The sequence below is a fragment of the Convolutriloba macropyga genome, chromosome 3 (genome assembly GCF_964194025.1).
Source record: "Convolutriloba macropyga chromosome 3, txConMacr16.3, whole genome shotgun sequence".
In the NCBI taxonomy this organism is placed as follows: Eukaryota; Metazoa; Xenacoelomorpha; order Acoela; family Convolutidae; genus Convolutriloba; species Convolutriloba macropyga.
In genome coordinates this window covers 30,205,125-30,229,978 of record NC_134470.1, presented here as the reverse complement: position 1 = coordinate 30,229,978, position 24,854 = coordinate 30,205,125, and the positions used below count along the sequence as shown (strand labels likewise).

Here is a 24,854-nt window from a genome sequence, read left to right as displayed (position 1 = left end):
TGTTTCAGGAGCAACATCGCAAACTTCTGTTCAAATGAGGACAATCGGTGCCTGTATGTGTATCAACTGCAATCTGGTCTCCTTCTTTCGAGTCTTTCTACGCCTGAAGAGACCAACATTTCCAGATGCATGACATTTGTCAAATTGGGACTCTCTTCCAAGCTCAACCAGGCAAACTGGACCAACAATATAGCGTTTTTCGACAACTCAGTTGACGTTTTGGAGAACATTAACTGGTTATCGAGAGATCTGTATCTTCCCACGGTTACCAATGAAGACCACCAAGCCAGTCATCAAGGAGCTGCAGCGTCCAAAAAGCCGGCAATTATTGGGGATAAGTATGTGGACCTCATGCACAGATTTCTGGCATCGTCTGAGTTTTCGCAAGTGTTGAAGAAGGGCGACGTTTCTCTCCCGTATCCGAGTATCGAAGTGCTGCAGGATATCAAGTCTCAGTCGAAACGAAACAAATCTATAACTCACGTCATAGAAACAACTGTGATAAACTGGACAAAGCAACTCAAGGTAAAACTCAACCAAGCTCCGGAACCCAAAAATAAAACATTTGCTGCTAATTTTTATTGAGCCAGATTAGTAACATCACCAAATTGAGTTCCAGACGTTTTAATGCATTCCTGAGTCATACTTAAGGGGTCTTCAAGTTAAATTTGTGTGTTAACTGAAATTTTCAATAGAATCTAATACTTAAAGCTTTTCTCCAATTCAATTAAGACTCCCATTTCAACTTTAATGTCACCTGTAGTTTCTCGATTATCTCTGCGTACCAATTCGATATAATTGTACTAAGAATTGTAGGAAGGTGTACGAATTCCATGTTCTTCATATTGTAATATGGAGTTTTACTATTCTAATTTTTTATACGTGCTTGATTATTGCGTACCTTTTGCGCATTTGGTAATATGTGGCTTTTTAGTAGTTTCCAATGCTCTAAATAATTTTGATCAAATTAGAAAGGGAACTTGAATGCTGATGTTGTGTGCGTTATTAATTTTGCGACTCTTATATTGCAAATACATAGCGTAAAGTTGCAAATTTTTCCCATCTTGCAGGTTCTGCTCAAAATAGAGCCGATAGATGAACTGCAACGTGTCTCTCGAGAGATCCCAGTGGAGGGACACGCTGGCATCCCTTGTGTAGTTCACGAGGAGGCGCTCTGGCACGAGAGGGTCATTTCACTCAGGAAGATCCAGTCACAACTCCACTCTGAGACCACAAGGGATCTGGTTGCCTATTTGGAACAGCAGAACAACAAATATGCAACTGGAGTCCATGAGATGCGGAACGAGTTGAAAAAGGTTTTTTCAATAAAAAATGATTTTGTACGGTGTCAACAAAGCTGGAAAGTTTGGCTAAGAACAAAACTGTTTGCGAAATTTCAAGAGCTTGTATTTAAACGACAGCTAACAAGCGGCCATAAATTTTTGAACTCAAACAGGAGTGTCGGTTTCCTTGTTAAAATCTGCTCTCGCCTTCGAAAATCATCGATGCGTTGGAAGTTTTTCTACGTGTACCATTTCTTTAATATTTGGTTTCGTCATCTGATAATTTCAATGGAATTTCTGACCGGACCGTTATGATAATTTGCTGAAGGTACTAGAGCGTAAAGCGATAGTCACATGTGTCGTATAGTCACAGGTGTCGATAAAAAAACTCTATGACGAATTCCACCTTCTTCCTAAATATGGCAAAAGAATTCCAATTGATGTTTCATCCTTAACGATTTGATTGTGATTCTTTGGAATGATCTATCCTCCCATCAGTTGAGGATCCGTTCGTTTTTCAAGGCTCAATTAAAGTTCGCATGAATTGATCTATGGCCACTGTTGTTATGTGTTATTTTGATTAATTGCGCGCTTTCTTTTGCATGAAGCTGATTTTGACTCTTGATCCTTGTGTAGTTCTATTCTCAATGATCTAGCCAATGAAGTTTATCCAATTCGTGGGGAGTTGTATGCAAGGTGACCTCACCAAATGACGGGAGGAGAGTATTTCTTCTTCAAATTAGACTCACCCGGTTTGAGGGGAGCTAAACATTTATACATGGTTTTTCAGTTTCATTGCACTCGCCCAAAGGGAGGGGGAGTTTGAAATAAGTGTCTAGTCAGAAATTGATCTATCAACAATGATTGATTTAATTATTGAAGTGGGCTAAATTTTAACAATACATTTTTAATTTGCTTTCTTACTACCAATGACGGTAACGTAAGTTCTAAAGGAAAAGTTGTCTTACAAAAATTTTGACTAGAATGTTTGCACAAAAAATAGGTTGCTGATTTGGTTTCAATGTTTGCGGTTTGAAAAGATAACTATTTTGTTGAATTTTTTATAAATGATTGTACAGTGATATGTGCGTACCGCCAACTATTTTACTCAAGGTTTCCTAAACATTTTAAACACTTTTGAATTCATTTTGTTTGAAGAATGTAACAAAAGTTTTTCTCAACTGGGACGTTTTTAACGACTCAGAAGTGCAGTAAATGAAGAAAGCAGAAGTGAAGTAAATGATCCGATCTTTCTGTTGACTTTGTGCTTATCCTCATAGTCTGCAACTTTTTTGGATTTTCAGATATCATGCATTAAACAAAGTCATGATATGCTCAAAATTAGTGTTTTCTGGGGCTGTTTCGAGTGTTTGTAACATTTTTTCAGTTAATGCATTGAATCATTATTTGGACAAATTTTATTCTGCGTTTGTAATTAACAATTTTTTAATGCTGATAGGTTTGACCACGTAGATTTACAATACTGATCAGCGGATGTTTTGCCTAGGGGTCACCAAATGTAGAGTAAAATAGAATCATGTTTTTATGGAGAGATAAAGGAAGACTTCAATTGGCCTAAGAAAAGTGCTCACAATAAATGGGGTTTAAAAATAATTTGAATTGTTCTAATGGAATTGATTTATCAAAATGATGACTTTTTCAAAAGATTGATTCGTGTTTGTTACCATTTTATAGTCTGTATTTAGCGTTTTCTCATTTTTCTATGCAGCGTTTTTAATTGCTCTCGAACGAAGTTTAAGGCAATGGTTGTAAACGTGTGTCTTCTTTATGCAAAAGTTTTACCTGACTGTTTTAACTTTCCGAGTGATTATTTCGCCCCTGGCGTTTAGCGTGATCTAAATTATTATATCACTTATATTTTTAAGCTGCTGAACTCAAATATTGCCAGACTACTAGTAAAAAGTTGCAGACAAGTGAAGAGTTCTAAAATATTGGCGCAATTTAAATCGATAAATCTTTATAGTGGTATATAGTAACCTGAAATGACGTCGTTGACGCCCCTAAGGAAACTTCTTAGTCCCGCTTCAGGTAAGGTCTTCCCTCCCTCCCCCCTGACTGAGGATGGCTGAAATAGATTAGAGCTCGGAATAGTCGTTGGAGAGCACATTTTCCGATGTTTGTCGGTGGTGTTTTTTCTCATATTTCTGTTTCACATCTCATCTTCTTTTCAATAGAACTGTGTTCAGAAATTCATTACAAGGCGCATATGAGTTTTAATTTAATGAGGTTGCTTTAATGAGGCTGTATTTTTCCTTGGTTATTGCTTTTGAAGACCAAATTTATTAATTAGATTTTGGGTCTTATTTCTTTCTCTCTTTTTTATTCTGTTTCTGTTTCTAATAGCAGCTATTGAATGTTTTTTTCTGCAAAATTTGGAACGCAGCAAAACGAAGTGGAGCGATGCCATTACTGACAACAATTTTGCTCCTTGTTTGATTTCAAATGAAAAATGTTTGTAGGCTATCGGGTAAAAGATAAAAAAAGATAAAATTTACTCGTGACAATTCTCATTATAGCAGTTTTGAGACCATTCGTTTACTGATCAATTTCCTCCAGAAATTACCATTCCCATTGTTGCGAGTATTTTTTCAGTGTATAGCCTATTTGAGTTCAAGGGAAAAAATTGGGCTCAAATTTTTTAGTAACAGAGAGTTAAACAAAATACCGGAAATTTTTGAAAAATTGTCTCCAGCTGACTGATTGATGCCTTCCTTATTTATTGCATCAAATCATTGCTCAAACCATTGCATTCTATAATTAAGACTTCCCCGTTTTTTTCAATTTTAGTTTTTTCCAAGAAGAAGCTTAAAAACGGTCAAATCTCACTAAAATGTTTGCTGCTAGTTTCTGCAATGTCTCTCACTTGTCATTTGCCGCTGATTTGCTTGACTTGGCTCATATATGAGGTTGGTTCCCTTACTCTAATAAGTTATCTTTTACAATGTAAGTTATCCCCTCACTAAGAAGTTATCTTTTATTACGTTTTAAGATAGATCGTGTCTTCAAATGTGAATGTTGGACTATTCGGTGGCAATGGCAAACGCAAGTTAGCTTTTTGCTACTTGCATTTTTATAAATGGGTATAGTCTAGCAATGTGGATAGGTTTTGGAATGAATTAGTTAAATTGTTTTGCTATACATCAGTTTAATTCGTGGTTTTTGAAATGGCATATGAATACCATCTGAATTAAATGATTTTTTGATTTTTGAAATGGTATTTGAATTTTTTGTTTACAGGCTGTTGATGAGGCCCTGGACAATATCCGGTTCCTGAAACCCCTTCAGAGATGGCTGGAAGAGATCTCAGTTTCCAATTCGGTTGATCAAGTGGGAAAACTGTTCAGACCCCTTGTGCACACAATGCAGTTGATGTGGGAGTACTCTGGTCACTACCATAAGAAGACATTCTTTCACAATCTCGTGTCACTAGTTGCTAATCAAGTGACCTTGAAAGCGTGCTCATTTGTCAACTCAAACCTGCTAGAGGACACTAAAATGGTACCATTTGCTTATTCTTTTACTTAATGCCACACACATTGTTAACGTCAAGATATCATCATTGTATTCCATCTGAATTACTTCATCAGACTGCCTTTCATGAAGAAAGTTTGTTGGTTTTTTCTTGCTTCTTACTAACTTGTACCAGCTGTGTTGTTTTGAGAAGTTGTTTGCGTTTGTTTAGGCATTTGAGGATTTGAAGTATGCGCTGAACTTGTGTGGGGCTTTCAGAGGGGTGTACCTGGACACGAAGACGAAAACAGATGCACTTAATGAGAGCAGATTTAAAGAGACTAAGAAGGAAGAGTAAGTGCTATATAGTTCACAGACATTGTATAGTTTAATATTTGTTCCTAAATTCGAGAATGTTCGTTATCGTAGTCATGCAACTGGACATCAATTAAGGAGCAATTTTCTGAAGAGAAATGAGAACAATTGTTTTGAAGTAGTGCAAGAAATTTAGAACATATACAAAGTTTAATCGATAGTTTAGTGGTGCAAAAAATTGATAGTTGACCCATACCCTTAATTTGGTTTTGGTCAGGTTGCAACGTATGGCCTTGGTTTTATAGTCAGGTTCAGGTTGCAATGTCTGTTCAGAGTAGATGCCCCCACCCCTATCGCATCCCATTTTCTACTCAATTGAATCTGAGTGGCTCGACAACTCTTGTGCTTGTTGGCTAGTTGTTTCAGAGGAGGTTAATTGTCAAATCTGTTGCCATAACACCATACTTGCAAGATTTTGAATCCGGGCTAAAAAATTTTTTATTGAATTCGGTTTTGTAATTTGTTGAATAAACAATAATTTGCTTCAAAGATGTTTTCTAAAACATTTGTAACCTGATTTATTTTTTGCCTTGATTGATATCTTGCAAGAATCTTGCAAGTTTTGAATCAGCTTGCAAGATTCTTGCAAGTTTTAAATTCACTCATCACTAGGGTGTATTCTGTTTGCTGTTGTGATTGTTTCCAATAGATTACTGTGTTGTGAAAAACTTTTTGTCGCAGACTTCGCACCCCAAAGACGCCCTACTATCGTGCCAAAGTGTATCCCCCGAGTGAGAAGTACGATCTGTGGTTAAACCTGTCGGACCACTCCCTCTGGACAGACAGTCCCTGGCCAGAGAAGAATGCCAGTCCCTTCGACAAACTCAACTCCTTCTCCGAGAGGTGCAACGACCTCCTGGACTTCGTCGAGACCATTCACCAGTTCAGACTAATGCGCAAGGTCAGTTGCATGTTAATTGTACAGTGCTTAGTGTGTTTGAGAGAGCTGTTAAATCGGTAATCGGATGATCCTGTCCAAATTGTTGTTTTGCACAACAGAATGTCGGAAAAGGTTTCCAAGTTCCTGTAATTAAAGTGCATTCATTAGCATTTTACTATATCTCAAAAATAGGTCCGGATTCAAACTTATCGGAGGCTTAATAGCGCGGAACTTGTTGTTACGACCCCACTTGTTAATAATTAGTCTTAATAAGTACCATAATAAAGCTAAAATAGCACGTCGGATCTCGATTCGGTATAATTTATTCAATTCAACCATAGTGCAAATGTTTGGTTAAATATTCAGTTACAAAAAAAATGAATAGACCATTGCGTTACAGTATTGGGAAACTACCGTTGTTTTGTTGAGAAATATTTCAGAGCAAAGTGAAAAGTTAAGGTAGTTTTCCCGTACGATTAACCCCTTTTACCAATTTATAAAAATGGTGAGACTTAAATTCATGTGTCCATGCCGCACGAGCAATCCGATCGCCTTTCACTATCGAATTCCGGGCATGGATAATAAGTCAATAAGTTCTTTTTCTGTCCCGTCCGCAAATGTGGAGGGGTAATAACACCGAACACTTAAGATTGTATTAAGTCCTGGTATGGCTGAGTTCAGCATGGCATTTTTTTCGTACCTGTTTGCATATGGAGGGACAACCATCTTGAACAAAGAAACTACATAATCGGCGGATTCAGCATTTCGAATGGTTATTCCTGGACTCTGTTTTATATCGGTTCAGATTTGATAACATGCCGGATGGAATTTTTATCAAATTTTTGCAATTCGCAAAAGTTAGTTCTCCACTAAACTTTAGGTTAACACAAAAAATCCTCGATTTTTGATGGTGTAAGTCATCTTATTAGATGAACTTGTCGAAGCTTAGGCACCCACTAAAATTAATGCTTTGCTCCGTTCTGAAAAGGTTGATTTTCGTTTATCAGTTGTTTCATATTGATTTAATTACGTGCCTGGTTTAATAGAATAGATGGAACAATCATATTTGCAACGAAGTTCAAGAGAATCAAAACAGTAGACTCCTTTAAAAGATTAGTTGATGTTTACATTATATGCAGGGCGTTTTCGCTATGCATATATTAATTTCAAACCTCCACTCTATTAGTTTTTTCCAATTGCCTATTCACACCTATTTATACGTAATAATTGAAATGCATACATATGATGTTTAAACATATATAAATGGGAGGGGGGGGGGGGGGGGATGGCTAGCGGAAAAGATCCTAACTTTTAAATTTTCATCGTGTAAATTTTGTAGGGACAAGTTTTCTTATATGGAACAAAGTGTCAGATTCTTGGAGAATAAAACACTTAAAATTAAAAAAATGGATCTTTTCAACAATTGCCCCCCCTTTTGCAAAAGGGGGGCCTATCCTTGAATAGAATTTAAGCGAGCGATTTATTAACCAATCAGAGACGACTAAACTTTCCGTGTATGCTCATACTGTTAAACTGTATAGAATAAAATGCGCCATGCTAGGGCAATTAGCCGAGTTGGAATACAAAGCGAAAAGAATTTCCGACTGGCGGGTCGGTGGGCGCGCGTCGCGGCTTCGCCGCGATAACCGACACGCGATTTCCGGATTACATCCCACAGCGCATGAGAGGCATGGCCGTGAAAAGCGGTCCGCAATTGCGCTTAAACTGATATTCGGCTATCTAAACTGTAGGCCAAGTAATGTTGTGGTAAAGTATAGCACAGAAGGGGTGGCGATTCTCTACTAGATACCAAGGGGGGGGGGGGGGGGCAATTGTTGAAAAGATCCAAAAAAACAACCAAAACACAACTGCGGTTCCATTGGATTTTCTTAATTGTCCGCGCTATGTCGTACGTTTTCAGTTGTCAACTTTTCGGTAAATTTACAGAAATATTTTTCTCTATATAAAGACAATGGGATAGGCCCTGGAAAAATCAGTTGTACATATTAAGGGATGTTTTCAATAATCCCCCCCTTCACCCATTTTGGTACCTAGTAGAGAATCGACCCTTTCTGTGCTATACTTTGCAACAATATTACTTGGCTAAAGTTTAGATGACCGAATATCAGTTTAAGCGCAATTGCGGACCGCTGTTCACGGCCATACCTCTCATGCGCTGTGGAATGTAATCCAGAAATCCTGGATTGGTTATAGCGCTCCCACTGTCCCGCCAGGTTGAAATTCTTTTCGCTGTTTATTCCAATTCGGCTAATTGCCGTAGCATGGCGTATTTTATTTTTAATTTGGTTTAACATATTAAACGGAGGACGCCTGTAGAGCTAAACGGGCGTAGAAAAGAATGCCATTGAATGAAATTTAAAACCGAATGATTCTGTTGCTATGATTTGTTGATCTTAAACTGATTATTTTAGGCAATTGTTGTACAAAAATAATTACAAAATATCATAACGAAGGTCTATCTGTGGTCGCAACATCCCCACCACCCGTCAGAAAGGGGTTGCGGCCTCGGAGAGATCAAGTGGAGCGCAACCCGATCGCACATCGTAGATAATCAAACGACGATAACTAATTATTTCACCAATTCTTACATTTGTTGTACTTTAATTTGAACCAATCAAATTAATTGGCCAATCAGGTTTAAGTTTTCGGCTCTGATTCTCATTTTTATCATTCGGTTTTGTGCCAGATCGGCTTTAATTTCTAGCTCCATATATGCAGGTATATTAGAAGACAACTAAGATCTGGCACGGTATAAACCCTAGAATCTATATGTTTATACCACCAATTTGAAGTTGCGAGCCTTGGATGTGTTCCTCTAGTGTTTCTATTTGTATCATGTTATGAAACAAACAAGAAGGCGGTCATGAATATGTGCATGTTCCTAGAACATTCCCGCATTCATATTTGACAGCGTACTATTCATCATCTGACTTCATTGGGTGAGCTGTCGAAATAGCGACAGAATTGTTGCAATTTTTTGTTTGCTTCGGCAGCGTGGATGAAAACCTTTTTCCCGGACTCCGAAATAAACCGAAAATGGACACGATGCTTATTTTCCGAATTATCCAATCTGCTTGGAATATTTTGTTTTTGCTTGTGTTTGTTACTTACTCCTTCTTCTACATTTACTTCTTACAGCGAATTTTAACCGCTTGTTTTTATTACTATATAGCACTCTTGTACGACTTCAATTTTGAAAGATATGATTCACTTTATATTCATTTTTTTTAAAATTTGACACTAAAAGTTTTGGAAATCTTAGAAGTTTGGAAAATGATTTTAATTGTCCTTCAGAAGAAAGCTGCTGTTCAAGTTATCGATAATGATGAAGTTAATTCTGACTTAGGTGCCCTATGTTCTCGAAAATTCTGAAAACTACTCTGACGGTACATTTCCAAAGTAAAATTCATAGAATTCAAAACTATGTGGATGGTATATATGTTCTAGTCAAACTCAGAATTGTAAACCAAAAAGTAGTGCAGTTGCTCGCTTTTTTGAGAATTTTTTTTAAATTAATCATTTTTAAAATCCCAATGAAGATAGGACTTTTTTTGAAAAATTTTTGATTGTGTTTAGCCTAATTGTTGTGATAAACTTATTAAATAGAGAAGGACAATGATTCTCACGGCGAATGACGTGGCCACCGCAATTATGGAAAGTGAATGCCTGGACGATAGAACGAAGAAAGCTATACGCGCTATTCTAGAGGACAATATTGCCAAAAACAATCGCATTGCCCAACTCGAAGCAGAAGTGGAACAAGTGAAAATTAAAGTGAATCAACTGGAAAGATATGAATCCAAGGACTGTTTAATATTCCGAAATTTGCCAATTGGAGCTAATGGCTCGCTAATCATGGATGTGGTGGCATTTATAAGAAACGTCATGCAAGTTGAATGTGCACCCCACGATTTGAAAGCATGTCATGCTTTGGGCAATGGGACAACCCAACAACCACCTGGGATTGTTGCTAAGTTCTTATACAACGATCAGAAGGAACGAATCTGGAGCCGCAAACGTTTTCTAAAGTTTTTTAAGAACCCAATGAATGGCAAGCCGGTATTTCTTTACGAACGCCTAACAAAATACGACATAAACCTAAAAGAAACTGCGGAAAGTCAAAACCTATTGGTAACAACCTACAACTCGGCTCCAATGCTACATTTTGAAGAAGGTGGTAGAACTAGAAGCCATACTATCAATTCAGTGAAAGACATCGACGAACTAAAGCAAACGGCCAAGAAAAATATGCGGAGACTAAACACGCAACAACAAACGTCCAATGCGCCTCTATCCAATCCTGTGCCTGCTTCCAATGTCTTTGTGCAGCCGTCTACCCCCCTCCCCAGTTTTTTTCGTCAGCCCAATTTCCAGCCAAGAACCCCAATTTCTACTGGCATTCCAGGACTTAAAAGAATGAGAGAAAAGACCACGTTTAGCGATCAAGAGTCATCGTTAGTGGAGGAACTCAGAAGTAGAAAAGACAATAAGGACGATCTTTTGGATTATGTAATGGGATTAATTGGTGATACTCCTAACGCTAAGGAAAGTAATCTTGAGACAATCATTGAGCAGCCCTTTCATGTGGAGGAAAGTGAGGAGTTCCGGACCCAGGATTAGCGGTAATCATCCTCAAACAAGTCGTATGCAATCTATTTCTATTCTAACTGTTAACGTTAGGTCGCTTCGTAAAAATCTTAACAACCTGGAAGCACTAGTGTTCAGCCTTGAGTCTCCGCCGTCAGTAATATGCCTTACAGAAACATGGTTAAATGAAGAAGATGATAAGTTTTGTTATCTATTGAAAGGTTACAATTGCCTTTCAAGCATAGTTCGTGACTCAAGAGGGGGAGGTGTGATGATACAAATTCATGAAACTATTTCATTTGTTAAAGAACTATCATCATGTTTACCTGAATCAGCGTTTAACTAAAAGCGGGAAATTTTTGTTTTCAAGTGTTAACCTGTTATAATCCCCCACGCACTAATAAGCTGGAGTTCCTTGATATCTTTGATAGTTTTCTGGAAAGTTGTTCTGATGATCTTGGAATTGTTATATGTGGAGATTTCAACATAAATACTCTGGATTGTAACTTGATATCGAGAAACTACTTAAATGCTTTTGCTGCAAATGGATACGATTTTTTGATAGATGAACCGACTCGTGTTTCACATGAATCGGCTACCTGCATTGATCATTATATAACTAAAAATATTGTAGTCTTCCAATCATTGGTCATGGAGGCCGAGAATTTTACCAATCATTATCCAATATATCTTCAGTTTTTTTGTGACAGTGTCGAAGATTCTACTGAAAAAGTTTTCCGGGACACGTCTTTTTTGAATAACAAAGAACAAGTTCTGATTTACCAGTTTAAATTGAGTCACGAACTTGCCAAGTGTAAGTTATCTGATGTGTTATGTGTCGATGAAGCTTTTGAGCGATTCCAGCGAACAGTTTTAAGTGTGACTGATTCTTTTGCACCTATAAAGAAAAGCCGAAATATCAAAATATCAAGACCCAAATGGTTCTCAAATACTCTGAAAAACATGCGGACTAAAAGAAATCGACTACACCGAGAGTGGTCAAAAGATAAGTCCAACAGTCAAAAGCGTTCGCGGTTCTGTGAATACCGCTTGAAGTTTGAAAAAAACCTACACTACAGCGAAAAAAATCATATTATATGACTAAATTTACTTCCTGTATCGGAGACTCAAGGCGCACTTTTAAGTTGTTAAATGATATCAAGGGTCGAACTACTAAAGATTTGTCTGTGCCAGCTCTGTCATCTTGTGCGAGAATGGAAAAAAGTCCTTCAGGGTGTGAAATTGTTCAGAAATTTAATGAGTATTTTAGTACTATTGGACAGAATGTTCGCTCTTGCCTGCCGGATGTGGAATTAGTACTACCAAGTGATCAAAACTTTTCTATGCATCTATATCCAACAAATACAGCGGAAATTGAAACAATCATCCATCAGCTTGATAATAAATCATCTTCTGGGGTTGATAACATGAGCAACCTTATTGTAAAAGCAACTTCACCTGTTACATCGGGGTATCTGGCTGAGCTGGTGAATAAGTCATTCAAGAAGGGCTTTTTTCCAAGTCTTCTGCGCAACGCGAAAGTAATTCCACTTCATAAGTCCGGTTCAAAGCTTGATGAGAATAACTACCGACCTATATCGCTCTTAATTGTATGGAGTAAAGTTTTTGAACGAGTCATGTTTAATAGAGTCTACTATTATTTTGAATCTTTTAGTCTCTTCTTTAATAAACAATTTGGTTTCCGAAAAAAGCATAGTTGCGTTGATGCTCTGGCAGAGCTGACAGAGAGGATAAGGCATGGTAGAACTAAATTTTCTGTGAACTTTTTCTTGGATCTTAAAAAAGCATTTGATACTCTAGATCATAGCATCCTAATAAGAAGTTGTCCTGCTATGGAATAGGAGGAAATGCCTTAAAATGGTTTGAAAGCTATCTACATAACAGGTCTCAACGAGTTGAATTTTCTGGTTTTGCATCTTCATATAAAGAAATATCTTGTGGCGTTCCACAAGGGTCTGTTTTAGGCCCTATTTTGTTTTTGATATATATAAATGACCTACCAAGTGTGTGTAAAAAGTTAGAAGTTTTTCTTTTTGCTGATGACACAAATCTATCCGCACTCGATGTGACTTATGAACAAATCACAGCCGACCTTGAGTCGGTTATAAGATGGTTGACTTCTAACAAACTAGTACTGAATCTGGATAAAACAGTTTGCTTAAACATAGGTTATCGTGCTTCCAGTGTTGGTAGCTTCTGTATTGAAATTATTAATGTGCAAGCTGCTGCTACATGTAAATACCTGGGAATTATGCTGGACTGCAAGCTGGCTTTTCATTCGCATATTGGAATTGTTTTGAAAAGGTTAAGCACCCAGTGTGGAGTCATTTCAAAGTTATGTCACTATGTACCCAGAAAAGACTTGATATTATACTACAATTCGAGTATCAAGTCCGTTATTCAGTACGGACTTCTTGTGTATGGATGCTGCAGTCAGGATTTTGCCCTGTCCAGGATTTTTTCACTGCAGAAAAAAATTCTAAAATTCATTTGTTTCAGGAAAAAGCGTGATCAGTGCTCAGATCTTTTTGAAAAGCATCAAATTTTATCGGTTTATAATTGTACTTGTATGAGCTACTTAAATTTGTTCTGCGTTCTCTGAAGTCACCACAGTGAAGAGTATCTCAACTCGTTTTTTATTTTTGAACGTTCTGATCGTATTACCAGAAGTACTAATTTACGTCTGTTGAAACTGCCATTATGTAAAAAGCAAATCGAAAAAAATTCCATCAAGTATAGAGGTACTATTCTTTTTAATGCATTAGAGAGAAGTGGAGTATTGCCCAATAATCTTACAGAGCTTACTCCGTCTGAGCTTGTAAATTTTGTGCATTTATTTAGAAAACATTATTTGATTGGGAATTCAGATTTAGTTACCTTGGTGTTCAAACAAAAGGGTTCGTGAGGGCTCCTGTCCCGGGCTGCTACGGCAGCCTGGGGCAGGAGCCCATTTTTTTTAACTTCTAATTTTCCATACCAGATATGAGCTTCGTAGCTTTTTTAGTTTTCGAGATATGGCCCTTTTTTGGTCCATGATACCAAAAACACTTAGAAATTTTTTGGTCGATAGGAGACAAAATTATTGATTTTTCTAAAGTTTTGATTTTTCTACAGCTCTTTGCTTTTGTGAGCGTCCTCGTGGTGCTCAGACCTTGGCAGTGGGACCAAAAAGTTTTTGGACGTTTTTTAATGATCAGAAACAATTGTGACTTCTTTTGCTACTTTTTTACAGAGCCCTTTTCTTCTCTAGGTCTTTTTCATTTTGCTTTGAAGACGTATTACGCAGTGGGGCAGACCTTGTGTAGGCCTGATGGCTTCGTTGTCTGCCCTCTCCAGCTTAAAAGTCCAGCATGACTATTGTTAGTATCCTTTCTTTTTTTGCTTATCTGTTACCGTTTTTGAAAGTTGTTATTTCATATAGTACTGGAGAAATAAATTCTTTCTTTCTTTCTTTCTTTCTTTGCTCTAGCTTTTTAAAAATTGTCAAGCACAAATAAAAATAGCGGGCATTTAAAATGGTTAATGACGTAAAATTTGTGTACATTATTAGGCTAATTAAAGCGAGACCCAGCAAAAACTGACAAACGTGCATTTTTATTCAATATCTTAATTTAGTCTTTGCACGTAGAAGTTAAACTTATTCAGCAATTTTTTTAAAATCGAAATTTCTTTTTAAAGATGCAGCCACGCTACACAATCGAGTAATTAGCTGTTACTCTTTTTCTATAATATTTGGGTCTCTCAGCGAAAAGTTACAGCTAACTGCTAGAACAATTTTTTCAATTGATTAAAAACATAAGTTTCAGCTAAAATTGTTTTTAAAATTATGGCAGAAATGGAAACCTCAATCTAGGTTGATTACTAGACAACGCCTACTTTCTTCGGTGGGCCAAAAATCATCAATTTTTCCAAAGCCTTGGGTAACTTTTGAACAAGTCAGAAAACGCAATTTGAAACCATCTGCTACTGATAGTAACGTATAGGCAAACAAATTAGAATAAATAGATTTCTTAAGCTTTGGGTATTTAATCGATAGCCTTAATCGATAGACTGTGGGTGCCTAATCTTAGCTAAGTGAGTAGGAAATACTGACACATAATTGTTTCGTCTTCGTTTTTTTATCTTTGGTATTTATACTGAAGGGATGTTCAGCAGGAAAAATTATTAACACAGGCTGGTTTCGACTGTTGAACCGCATGTTATTTTTTAAACTGATCACCAGAATGAGGTCTTAATTCAGTTTGATTTTTATTAGTTTTTCCTTAAGGGATTTCAGCAATACGAGCTAAAATTCAGTGAAATATTGAAATTTAAAAAAGAAATTAGAAAAGCCATTTTATAAGCCAAAATATTGCCTAGATGACACACAGCCGAAATGTTTTTCTGTAAATATTTTTTCAAGGTCATCAAAGTTTAAACAATATGTCAAATTGCTTTAGTAAATTCGTCCATGGACTTATGTTGCTCTGTGATGCCCCAAATTATCTGAACAAAAAAGTGGGGCTAGCATATAGTTCTCACATTTTTGTTACAGAATCTGGAAACTAAAAAAGTTCTTTTAAAAATGATGATGTTCTAGGACTAGTAACCGGTTTACATTACAATTATACATTATTCGTCCTATACATGCAACCCATACACCATAAATCTGCCAAGATGGCAGCTGACGAATGACCGGGCTTTGTAAATAGTGTACAGGTATATGTTAGAAGTTAAATTTTAGTCGTCGCAGTGACTTTATGACCTCCGACGAGTGCGCTTACACCCTAGTGCTGGGCACAATGCGCGAGGGGAACTGGGCTTTGTATTCTAACGTATTTAGAGAATCAAAGGATTAAAAACTTAGGTTCTTTTTCTCGACGCTTGTGAAAAAGTCAAGAGAGAGATTTTGCTACTGCGAGAGGGCAACTAAGTAGGGCAAGCAAAATTAGACTTAGAGGGCAACTAAGTGAGAAACAAACTGAGACAAATGCGCGGTAAAAACACATTTTTTATTGCGTACATGTTATGCACGTGCGTTTCTAAAATTTTAAAATACAAACTAATTGACTAAGATAAGCAGCCTCGAAGTTTTAGTTTGTGACTACTTTTTACCGTTGATTCTTTATTAACATTAACAGCTTAAGCAAAAAGTGTGTTTTTTAGGTAGCTGAGGTGGGCGGCGCCGGAAGTCATGGTCTGGACGCCCTGGTGTCTGAGATTCACGAGCAGTTCGAGAAGGCCATGAAGTCGTTTACCGTGTCTCATAACGACCTTCTTGGTCTCAAGAGCCTGGGCAGTGGTGGAAGCCAAGTTGTACCATCTGCAGCTGCTTCTGGCTCTAGTTTGATTGTATCCGAGCCCAAGGCCAGTTTTGAGCAGCAGTTCTTCCGTTTTAGACTTGTCATTCGGGTATGTTCAGTCCGCATTTTCAATTGCCTTGATATAATTTGGTGCAAATTGGTACACCTTTTACGAAATCCTCCGATTGAGTGAGCGATGCTTATCGGGGATCAGTACACTGTAAAATGGGGCAACCTGGTTTTAAATGAGTGGTCTTCAATTCGGCTGTATACTATGTTTGGTTAAAAAGCGACTGAGGTCAAGGTGTCGCAAGCCGTTATAGCTACTATCAAGGCAGTCGTGGGCATGCTTGGCTTTGAAATTGGACGTCGTAGCATCAATTTCCATTCGCTTATGTCGTTTATAGTTTTTACACGACTGATCTTGAAGTATGTTTGATTGTTTTAGTGCCTGACATTAGCAGCTGTAGTGCCTGACATTAGTCACTGTAATTAAGTTTATTGTGTTTGTGTGTTTTCTTAAAATTTCCGAGTTTGTTCTTTTTTGAACATCTAAAGTCCTCTAAATGAGCAATAATATAATGAACAACCTTTAATCGAATATTCCACTCTGATTCCGTGGGTTTTATTAACTAAAGCAGGAATGCCAGGGAGCTCTGTCAAAATAATAATAGGAGCACAGATACCGTCCTCAAACAGCGATAGCAAATAAAATCCTAGTTTTTTTTTTGCAGAGATCTCTTGTTGTGAACTATAATTGACCGCTTCGGAGTCTTAACTTGAACAGAAGCCTCTAAGTAATGATGACAATGAAGTAGCACCCAGGTAGATGATGACAAGGTGTCATTGGAACCTAATGAGTCAATGTTGATAGCATGAGTATTTTCCGTCATTGTTTCAGGATTTGGAGAAGAGATTGGCCGCTGTGTTGTCTCACTCCTTCCAACAATGTCGTACTATAGGCAGTCAACTGCGCATTCTAGAGGTGTTCGAGGGAGTGAACAACCGGGAAGTCATCCAGAAAGCAATCGAAACAGGTGCCACAAAAACAAGATATCGCTAAATTTTAAAATTAATTGGCCTATTCTTAGAATTAGTAAATGTATTAAAACAGATACCTGGTTTTTAATATGCTAACTCTTAGTGAATTATATAAATATGACACTTTATTTTGTCCCTTCAGTATTGTCAGCCTTCAGATGTTTCATAAATTTTCAGAAATTCTCCGTGGTATGAATATTTGTGAACAGTAACTACCAAAACCAATTTTTGTCCTGCTAGTCTGTAATTTTTTGTACTAGTTCTATGTATTCTAAATAATCGCTAGCTGCCTTCCTATTAGAGGGTTCGATGTTGCTTAAAAAAGTGAACGCAGAGTATTTCTTGCGCTCATTCTCCAACTTGGACTTTTTTAATTGATCCGAGCCACTTTAGTGGGGGAGGAACTATATAATCAAATGGGTTTTTTGTTCAGCCAATTTTGGCCGATTGATATATTCATCGTAGAGAGCTGTGAGTAGGATCATTAGAAAGCCCGTCCAGCTAAGAATATGGAATTTTGATGATTTTCTTTGATTTTTGCTCTTTCTAAGGAGTTTTGTGAATAATAGACTGATTTCCGTTGTTTTTATTCAAATTTTCCGAGATTTTTGCCTATATTTTTGTAAGTTTTTTCTAAAATGTTTAAATTGTTTGAAAAAAGTGTTGTTGGTTCGTTTTCTAAAGAAGCTGTCGATGAAATTTTTTTATCTGATTCCTGGCTCAAATTTTTGCTACTTATTTAAAAAAAATTGGCCTGTTTTCATCGAAAATTGCGAGAAATATGCTTTTTTTAGTCAACTTCGCTTATATTTGCCTGAATTGAACACCTAATAGACTGCTGACATAATTTGCTTCAACTCAAGAGAGAGAGAGAGAGAGAGAGAGAGAGAGAGAGAGAGAGGGAGAGAGAGAGAGAGAGAGAGAGAGAGAGAGAGAGCTAATTTACCTCTCTGCTTTCTTTGAAAGTTTTCTTGGTTGGAGCTTTTGTCGGCTTTTTGGCTAATATATCTCGACAATTATACAAACCGCATCATTTTTCATTGATCTATGAACTTTTTTCGTCAAATTATCTATATGCGTTAAACTGGGAACCACTGCGTGTTCTTAATGTGCGAAGAGTAGTTTTGGTCTGATCGTGGATTTTTAAAATCTAAAAACAATCAGGACCGTAATCAGTGGCTGTCTTTTTTCTAAAAAATTTCGGACTTTTTTATGCTTACTACAGTAGAGAACAATACATATCAAGGCTCACTATTGACAGGTTCAGTTGGCTTCATGGACAATTTCCAGTTAATGTTTTAAACTTTCTAGTCAAAGGCTTATTGTCGTTTTGGTTTTCAGACTGATTTGTTTTCAAAATGAAGAAGTTATTTTGGAGCTTTGCCACTTTTTTAACTTATTTGTTTGGTCAACTGGCAGCCTAATTTCAACAAACACATCATGAATCTTCAGTTGATTTAAATTTTAATCTCTATAGCGGCTTAACACTTTAAAGAATTGTTTTCTGGCTTCAAAACTACTAGTTTCACAAAAAAAAAATGATTTTTGGACATAAAAAATTTGGGCATAAAATAAAAAAGTTATTATGGAGCTTTGCCACTTTTTTAACTTATTTGTTTGGTCAACTGGCAGCTTAATTTCAGCAAACACATCATGAATCTTCAGTTGAATTTTAATCTCTATAGCGGCTTAACACTTTCTGGCTTTTTCACCTGATTAATTTTTGGACAGGTTCTTTTTTTCTGGCTTTGTCACCTTATCAAATTATTGATAGGGCACTTATCATTTTATTGGTTGAAAATAGGAAAAATTGAACTTCTATTTTTTTTAAGGAATGTTATGGTTTTATCTGCTTCGACAACGTTCTCTGGAAGATTTTTATGGAATTTATTTCATTTTGTCTTTAATTACCTTTCTTCTTGTAGTCGCATGAAAATTTTTTAATAATAAGAGGTCTCAAGGGTATAGACTCTTGTTATGGAGGAATATATGGGCCTCTTTACTGATTTTAGCTGTTAGTTGTTGGTTTCCATGACTTTAAAGATAAGTTTTTCCAGAAATTTAAAATGTTTTTTTTTCATTTTCATCTTCCGTTTTTTTGCCTGTTTGTTACCCAGGCTCATTAATCACAGGTCAGATCACAATTTGGAGGCAAAAGGAGACGCATTTGGAGATTTCGGTCTGTATTTGAAATTTTTTTTTAAACTTATGAGAATTTCTGCTTTGTGGCAGATCTCAGAGGCTTCCGTAGAAGAATAAACAAAAAATAGTAGATATTTGATTCTGGAGCTGATTGATTTTCATGACTTTGAAGTTATTTAATTTCAAAAAATTTTCAGACTTGAATTTTTTGTATTTTCCGTACTGATTTTTTATCGACTTGATTCTTTTGAGTTTTAGTTACCCCGTGTTAATAAATACAAGTCAGATATCACTTTTTTGGCATCACAGGAAAGAGCATTTGGATATAGCCTGTTTTTTTTTAATTTATGGTTTTATCGGCTTCGACGCCAGTATTCCAAATAAAATATATTTGTTCAATTTTTTGTCCGTGTTTCTTTTTGTACACGTACAACATATTTTGATTAATGACAGGTCTCAATGGCTTCCATTGAAGGATTGCAGGTAACTGTTTAATGACTTGAATTGGTAGCTGATGGTTTTCATGACTTGGAAAACCATTGTTTTCTAAAAATTTTTTCGTTTTTCTTAAATTTGAGTCTTCTGTTTTTCGTCTTTTTTCGTTACTTGCCTATTTTCTCTATATACATGTCAAATATCACAATATTGGCGTCGGAAAAAGGCGCAGTTGAACATATCTGAATTTCTCAGTGAATTGATTGTGATTATAACGAGTTTGACACCGGTTTTTCGATATTTTTTAAATTTTTGTCTGTATTTGACGTTATTTTTGTTAACGTTTGACATTTTTCTCTGAGAAAAGGCGGGTCTCAGGGGCTTCATTTGGAGGATTGATCGAACCTGTTTAATAATTTTAATCTTTTGCTGATTGTTTTAATGACTTTTAAAATATTTGTTTTTTTTAAAGTTAAATTTTAACTCTGCATCTTCTGTTCTTTTTTGTATGTTGTTACCTGGTCTTAATAATTATAGGTCATATATCACGTTGCGGGCATAAAAAGGCAAATTTTGACATAATGTAATGCTTTAAGTGAATTCGATATGGTTTTAATTGCTTCGAAACTCGTTTTAAGAAAAAGAAAATTATTTTGATTTTTGTGTTTTGGTCTGTATTTGACGTGACGTTCTTTTTGTAAACAGAGGACATATTCTGATCGGAAGAGATTTCAGTGGTTACGTTTAGGGAAATTAATAAACCTAATTTTTTTTTCAACGTACAGCTGATCATTTTCGTAACCTTGAATCTAATTGTTTTCAAAAAATACGAAACGTTGTTTTTAACTTTGCTCTTTTCCTGTCTATTTGTTACCTAGTCTCATTAATGACTGGTCTTATTCTTAGGGAATAGATTGTAATTTTAACGGCTTCGACGCCCTTATCTCGCAGAATTGATTTGATTTTTTTTCTGTACTTGTTGTTTTTTGTTGTCGTATGAAAAAAAAAACTTAATAATGACAGTTCCCAATGTCTTATCTTATGGAGCTATAAATGTATCACAAAATTATTTAATGATTTCAGTTCATATCTAAGTTTTTTATTATATTGGAACCAATTGCTTTCAAAAAATATGAGCGTAATTTTTATGTTAGCCGCTGTTGTTGTTTTTTGTCTACTTGTTACCGAGTCTCATTAAGGACGGACTCGTTCCACTTTTTCTAGCGAAGGACAATGAATTGGATTTCTTGTTTAGTTTAGCTTTTATCTGCCTCTATTTAGACTTTGTTTTAAATTTTTCTACAGATAGACATCGAGTTTTGGATGTTATTAATGTTTGTCGTTGTTAATGTTGTCTTTTCTCGTACTCTTAATAAGGGCCAATCTTCTCGTCCTTCTGAAGTGGCCTTTTTTAGACCACTCAGTGATTTGAGTTGGACGCAATTTTTTATTCATACACTAGTTTTTCTCGAAAAATACTTGATTTTTTAAAAGTTATCTATCCCAACTTCATTTGGTAAATTAAGCCGGAATGTTGATGAGCGGCGTCGGAACATTATGTGCGAACGCACATTACCTAGCCTTCTTGTTTTATTGATTTTCACAGGAGAACTTTGCGTCAGCTTTTTTTCTCTTACTTTTTCGAAGACTGCTCTGTTGTTCAGGTTATATTGCAATGCATTCGATGAGAATATGGTAAATTAGTTTTGTGCTTTGTATTGCATTCTTATTTATGGACTAACACATTACTGATGGTTAATTTTTTGATGTGTTTCTGACAAGTATTAGCAAAAAGTGCTAATTACCATTTATTAAAACAAAAGTCATAATCTTTACTTTTCACACAAAGAGAAACCGAAGTACACACACGTCATTTATAAAGATGTATATAGTATTAACATATGGTTTTAGATTCCGTCTCAAATTCTTGGTTGAGTTTGCTATTTTTAGTAGTATGCATTTCAGAGGCCACCCTTTTGGATTATATACTTCTCAATTAATTATATGCGGGATAGTTTTATCCAACAGTAGTTGTTTTGTTACCTTTTTTGCTCTTAATTTCAGTGGGTGATTGACCTTTTCTATGGGCTTCATTATGAAGCTAAGCGAAGTTGTCGTTGAGGACGTCGTTGAGGCTTGTTTTGTCATAAATGGTATTGGGCAAGCAAATATCATTAGTTCTCCCCGATTTATCACAGTGCAAGAGCTATATTAAAATAAATCCTTTGAGCGAAAAGGGTGATGAGTGTCCTAGTATCGGTATTGCATAAATAAGTCTGTCATCATCTACATCTATAGCTATACTCAAAGTTGTTAGTCATCAATTCATTTACTCTTGGTAGCAGTTATAGCAGTCTTCGAGCATAGGTAGATGTAGTTGATGACAAAGCCAGAACCAGAATCCGAAAAATTTGAGCGGGCTTGGTTTATTTCTTCTTTTCGACGAAAGGGCTGCTTATAACGGCTTTTCAATACAATTTTGATTTAGAAAGTGGAGAAAAGGTTAATGTTTTGAATTTTTTAAAGGAAATTTCTAAAAGTCAAATATCTACACCGTTTTTTGGCAGAAGTGTCTTTTTTCTAATTTTATCTGCTTTGTAAGTTAAATGCTCGTATTTCCAATACTAAGGGGTCGTCGTTTCCAAGCGTGATGATTTTAGAACAAATGAATTTTGAAAATTGGTTCTGGGTTTCTTTCGCTTTTTAAGTGAAGGCTTTTGCGTCTCGAAAAGTTTTTCCTTGTTACCTCCTTTTTTTGAAGCAGAACTTATATTAGCTAAGCAATAATAAGGGATGAATAAAGCTAATCAATTATGAGAGTTAACCAAACAAGGAGGCTCGGTAATGTGCGTACGCACATAAAGTTCCGACCCCGCTCATCCACATTCTTGACTTAAATGGCTACCAAATGACGAAGAGATAGAAAACTTTCAAACACATACATATCGTTCAATTAACAACCAATGGGATACAATAATGCCACGCTGGAGTACCGATGAAAGTTGTTGACAATAGGACTACTAGATAGAACAATAATAAAAGTGAAACAACACACACTTTTTACGACCAAAACTCGATGTCTATAATTTTTTTTAAAAAATCATAAAATCAAACTCGCATCAGATAAAACTCAAACAAAACAACTTAACCTATACTTCATTACATTATATGCGACTCGTCCTCAATGTAACTGGTTAACAGGTTGACAAAAAAGAGCAAAGAGGTGCGAAGTTCAAAAATACGTTTCTATTTTTGAAATAATTTCACAGTTGTTAATGTCATTAGATATCAACTGAAAACAATAAAATGTTTTTTATATCTTCTTAGGAAGCAATTGAGACATGTCATTATCCAATTTTCAATTGCGCAAAATTTCAAAGCCAATGGGACTTAGGATTAATGTTATAAATTTAAAAGAAAACAAAAGACCTTTAAAATGTGCAAATATATAAAAAAAACCTGAAACATTTTATGAAATCTCGTAGTAACAGTACAAAAAGCCTCCGAGAAGCAAATGTATGAAGCTAAAAATGTTGTAACGTTTAAATTATATCACTAGAAACGGGTTGTGACCTTTTTTTAGGGAGACTGAGATGTAAATCGACGGAAAAACTATTTTAAAAAAATGACGAAGCTCAAAAACCCGAATATGTTTTTGAAAAAAAATATTTTCACAAGTCATAACAGACTTAGGATTAGCAATAAAAGGCGATGGATTAAGTTGCAAAACTTCAGGCAGCCAATTGGTCCTGTTATTAATGAGACTATGTCACGACCCCCAAATAACAACAAATACTTAAAGAAACCAAAAATTCAAAGATTTTTTCGACATCACACTCTTCAAGGCACTCTAATTATATGATGTTACCTGCAAGAACTGGAAATTATCATTTTCTCCTCATCTCAACATCAACGGGTCCTCCCTATAAACGGACATGACAACAAAAAGAAGCCCAAGAATTGAACAGTATAGAAATCACGAAAGTTTATTGTGAAACCAAATGGTCGAAGCAATCATTCACAACGTATAACCAAGCGCGAAAAACGTTATTACAACAAAATTAATTGAGACGTCTAATTAGTGATATAGAGTAAAATGATGACAAAAAAGAAAGCTGAAAGAGTTTTTTTGTTCATTTTAATTTTAAAGTCATTAAAACAAACAGCTATGAACTGAAATCTTTAACTAGGTTGAGCTCTACAACCTGAAGAAACAATTGAAACCTCTCAATATCAGGAATATGGCGTAAAACAGCAGAAAAAAAACAAACCTAGGCTAAAACAAAAAGTCTACAAAAACTTGAGAGATAACTGTGTCTCAGGACCAAAAAGCATAAACTATTCAAAAAAAATTAACATATGAAGATACGCCTTCTTGCAACGCTCTTCAATTTTGCTGCTATGCTTTTCTTCAGTTGGACTTGTCATTATTGTAATAATTTGACAACGAAACAAAGTGAACATAAAAAACGCAATTATGCTGAAAAATAAAACAAATTAAAAAATTGTAAACGCTTAGTATCAAAACAAAGAAACCGTTACTTGAGTTTAAAACCTTTACCGACATTCATTTATAACTCACAGAAAATTGTTTTCCGCTTGTTTTTACTAAGACTGCGCCCAAAGTTAAGAAATAGGATAAAACAGTTCAAAAATTCAACGATACTTTCTTTAAACAAAAATGTTCAAAGTGATAGCAGACATTATATAACAACTAAAAGAGCTGTCTAGGTTCATTTACACTTCATCTAAACCTAACTGGATCTCTCCAAGTCATTGGGCTACAAAAAGTATAACAATGAAAGCAGAACTCAAGGAGTTTAAAAAATTTTTACAAAAACAATTGGTTTTAATTGATCCTTGATTTGAAATTCTTGTTAGTAAATTACATAAAAAACAATTACATAGCGGAAATTTTTTTTAAAAAAAGTTTCCGCTATGTAAATGTTTTAAAGGTCGTGCCCTATTAAAATCTAAAAGATTATATATTTTAAGGATCCATGGTGAGATCAAGGTCAGCCCAGATATTGCTGCACGTCTAAAAAAACACTCAATTGCTCAAATGGTTGCAAAACAGATAATCTATAAGCAAATTTTTTGGCTTTGTCAAAAATAACTAATGCATTTTGTTTAATTATTGAGTTTATTTTCGCAAAAAACTGGCAAATTTATAAATGCAGAAGACTCCTAAAGCCAGCAGGAACACAACTAGCTCTTTTTAAAACCGCAGAAGAATATGTCTGCAGTTTTAAGATGTCTATTAAAACCAAATTTGAAGCAAAATGGCTAAAAAAGCAAATTTGGTCCTTTTTGACG

The 24,854-nt window shown here is 35.7% G+C and overlaps 2 protein-coding genes across 6 annotated transcripts in view; one reads left to right on the top strand and one right to left on the bottom strand.

Annotated features, from left to right (window-relative positions):
- Positions 1 to 24,854, top strand: part of LOC142336146 (dynein beta chain, ciliary-like) — a 226,683-nt gene that overhangs the window by 7,913 nt on the left and 193,916 nt on the right. For all 5 annotated transcript variants that reach the window (XM_075384733.1, XM_075384736.1, XM_075384734.1 and 2 more), the window contains exons 2-8: positions 9 to 525; positions 1,071 to 1,316; positions 4,542 to 4,802; positions 4,987 to 5,108; positions 5,811 to 6,030; positions 15,784 to 16,029; positions 16,822 to 16,957. In XM_075384733.1, coding sequence (XP_075240848.1) covers positions 9 to 525; positions 1,071 to 1,316; positions 4,542 to 4,802; positions 4,987 to 5,108; positions 5,811 to 6,030; positions 15,784 to 16,029; positions 16,822 to 16,957 — 1,748 coding nt within the window. The remainder of the gene's footprint in view (positions 1 to 8; positions 526 to 1,070; positions 1,317 to 4,541; positions 4,803 to 4,986; positions 5,109 to 5,810; positions 6,031 to 15,783; positions 16,030 to 16,821; positions 16,958 to 24,854) is intronic.
- The window catches only part of LOC142336147 (multiple coagulation factor deficiency protein 2 homolog), a 548,941-nt gene that overhangs the window by 336,103 nt on the left and 187,984 nt on the right, over positions 1 to 24,854 (bottom strand). The gene's annotated exons all lie outside the window — the stretch shown is intronic.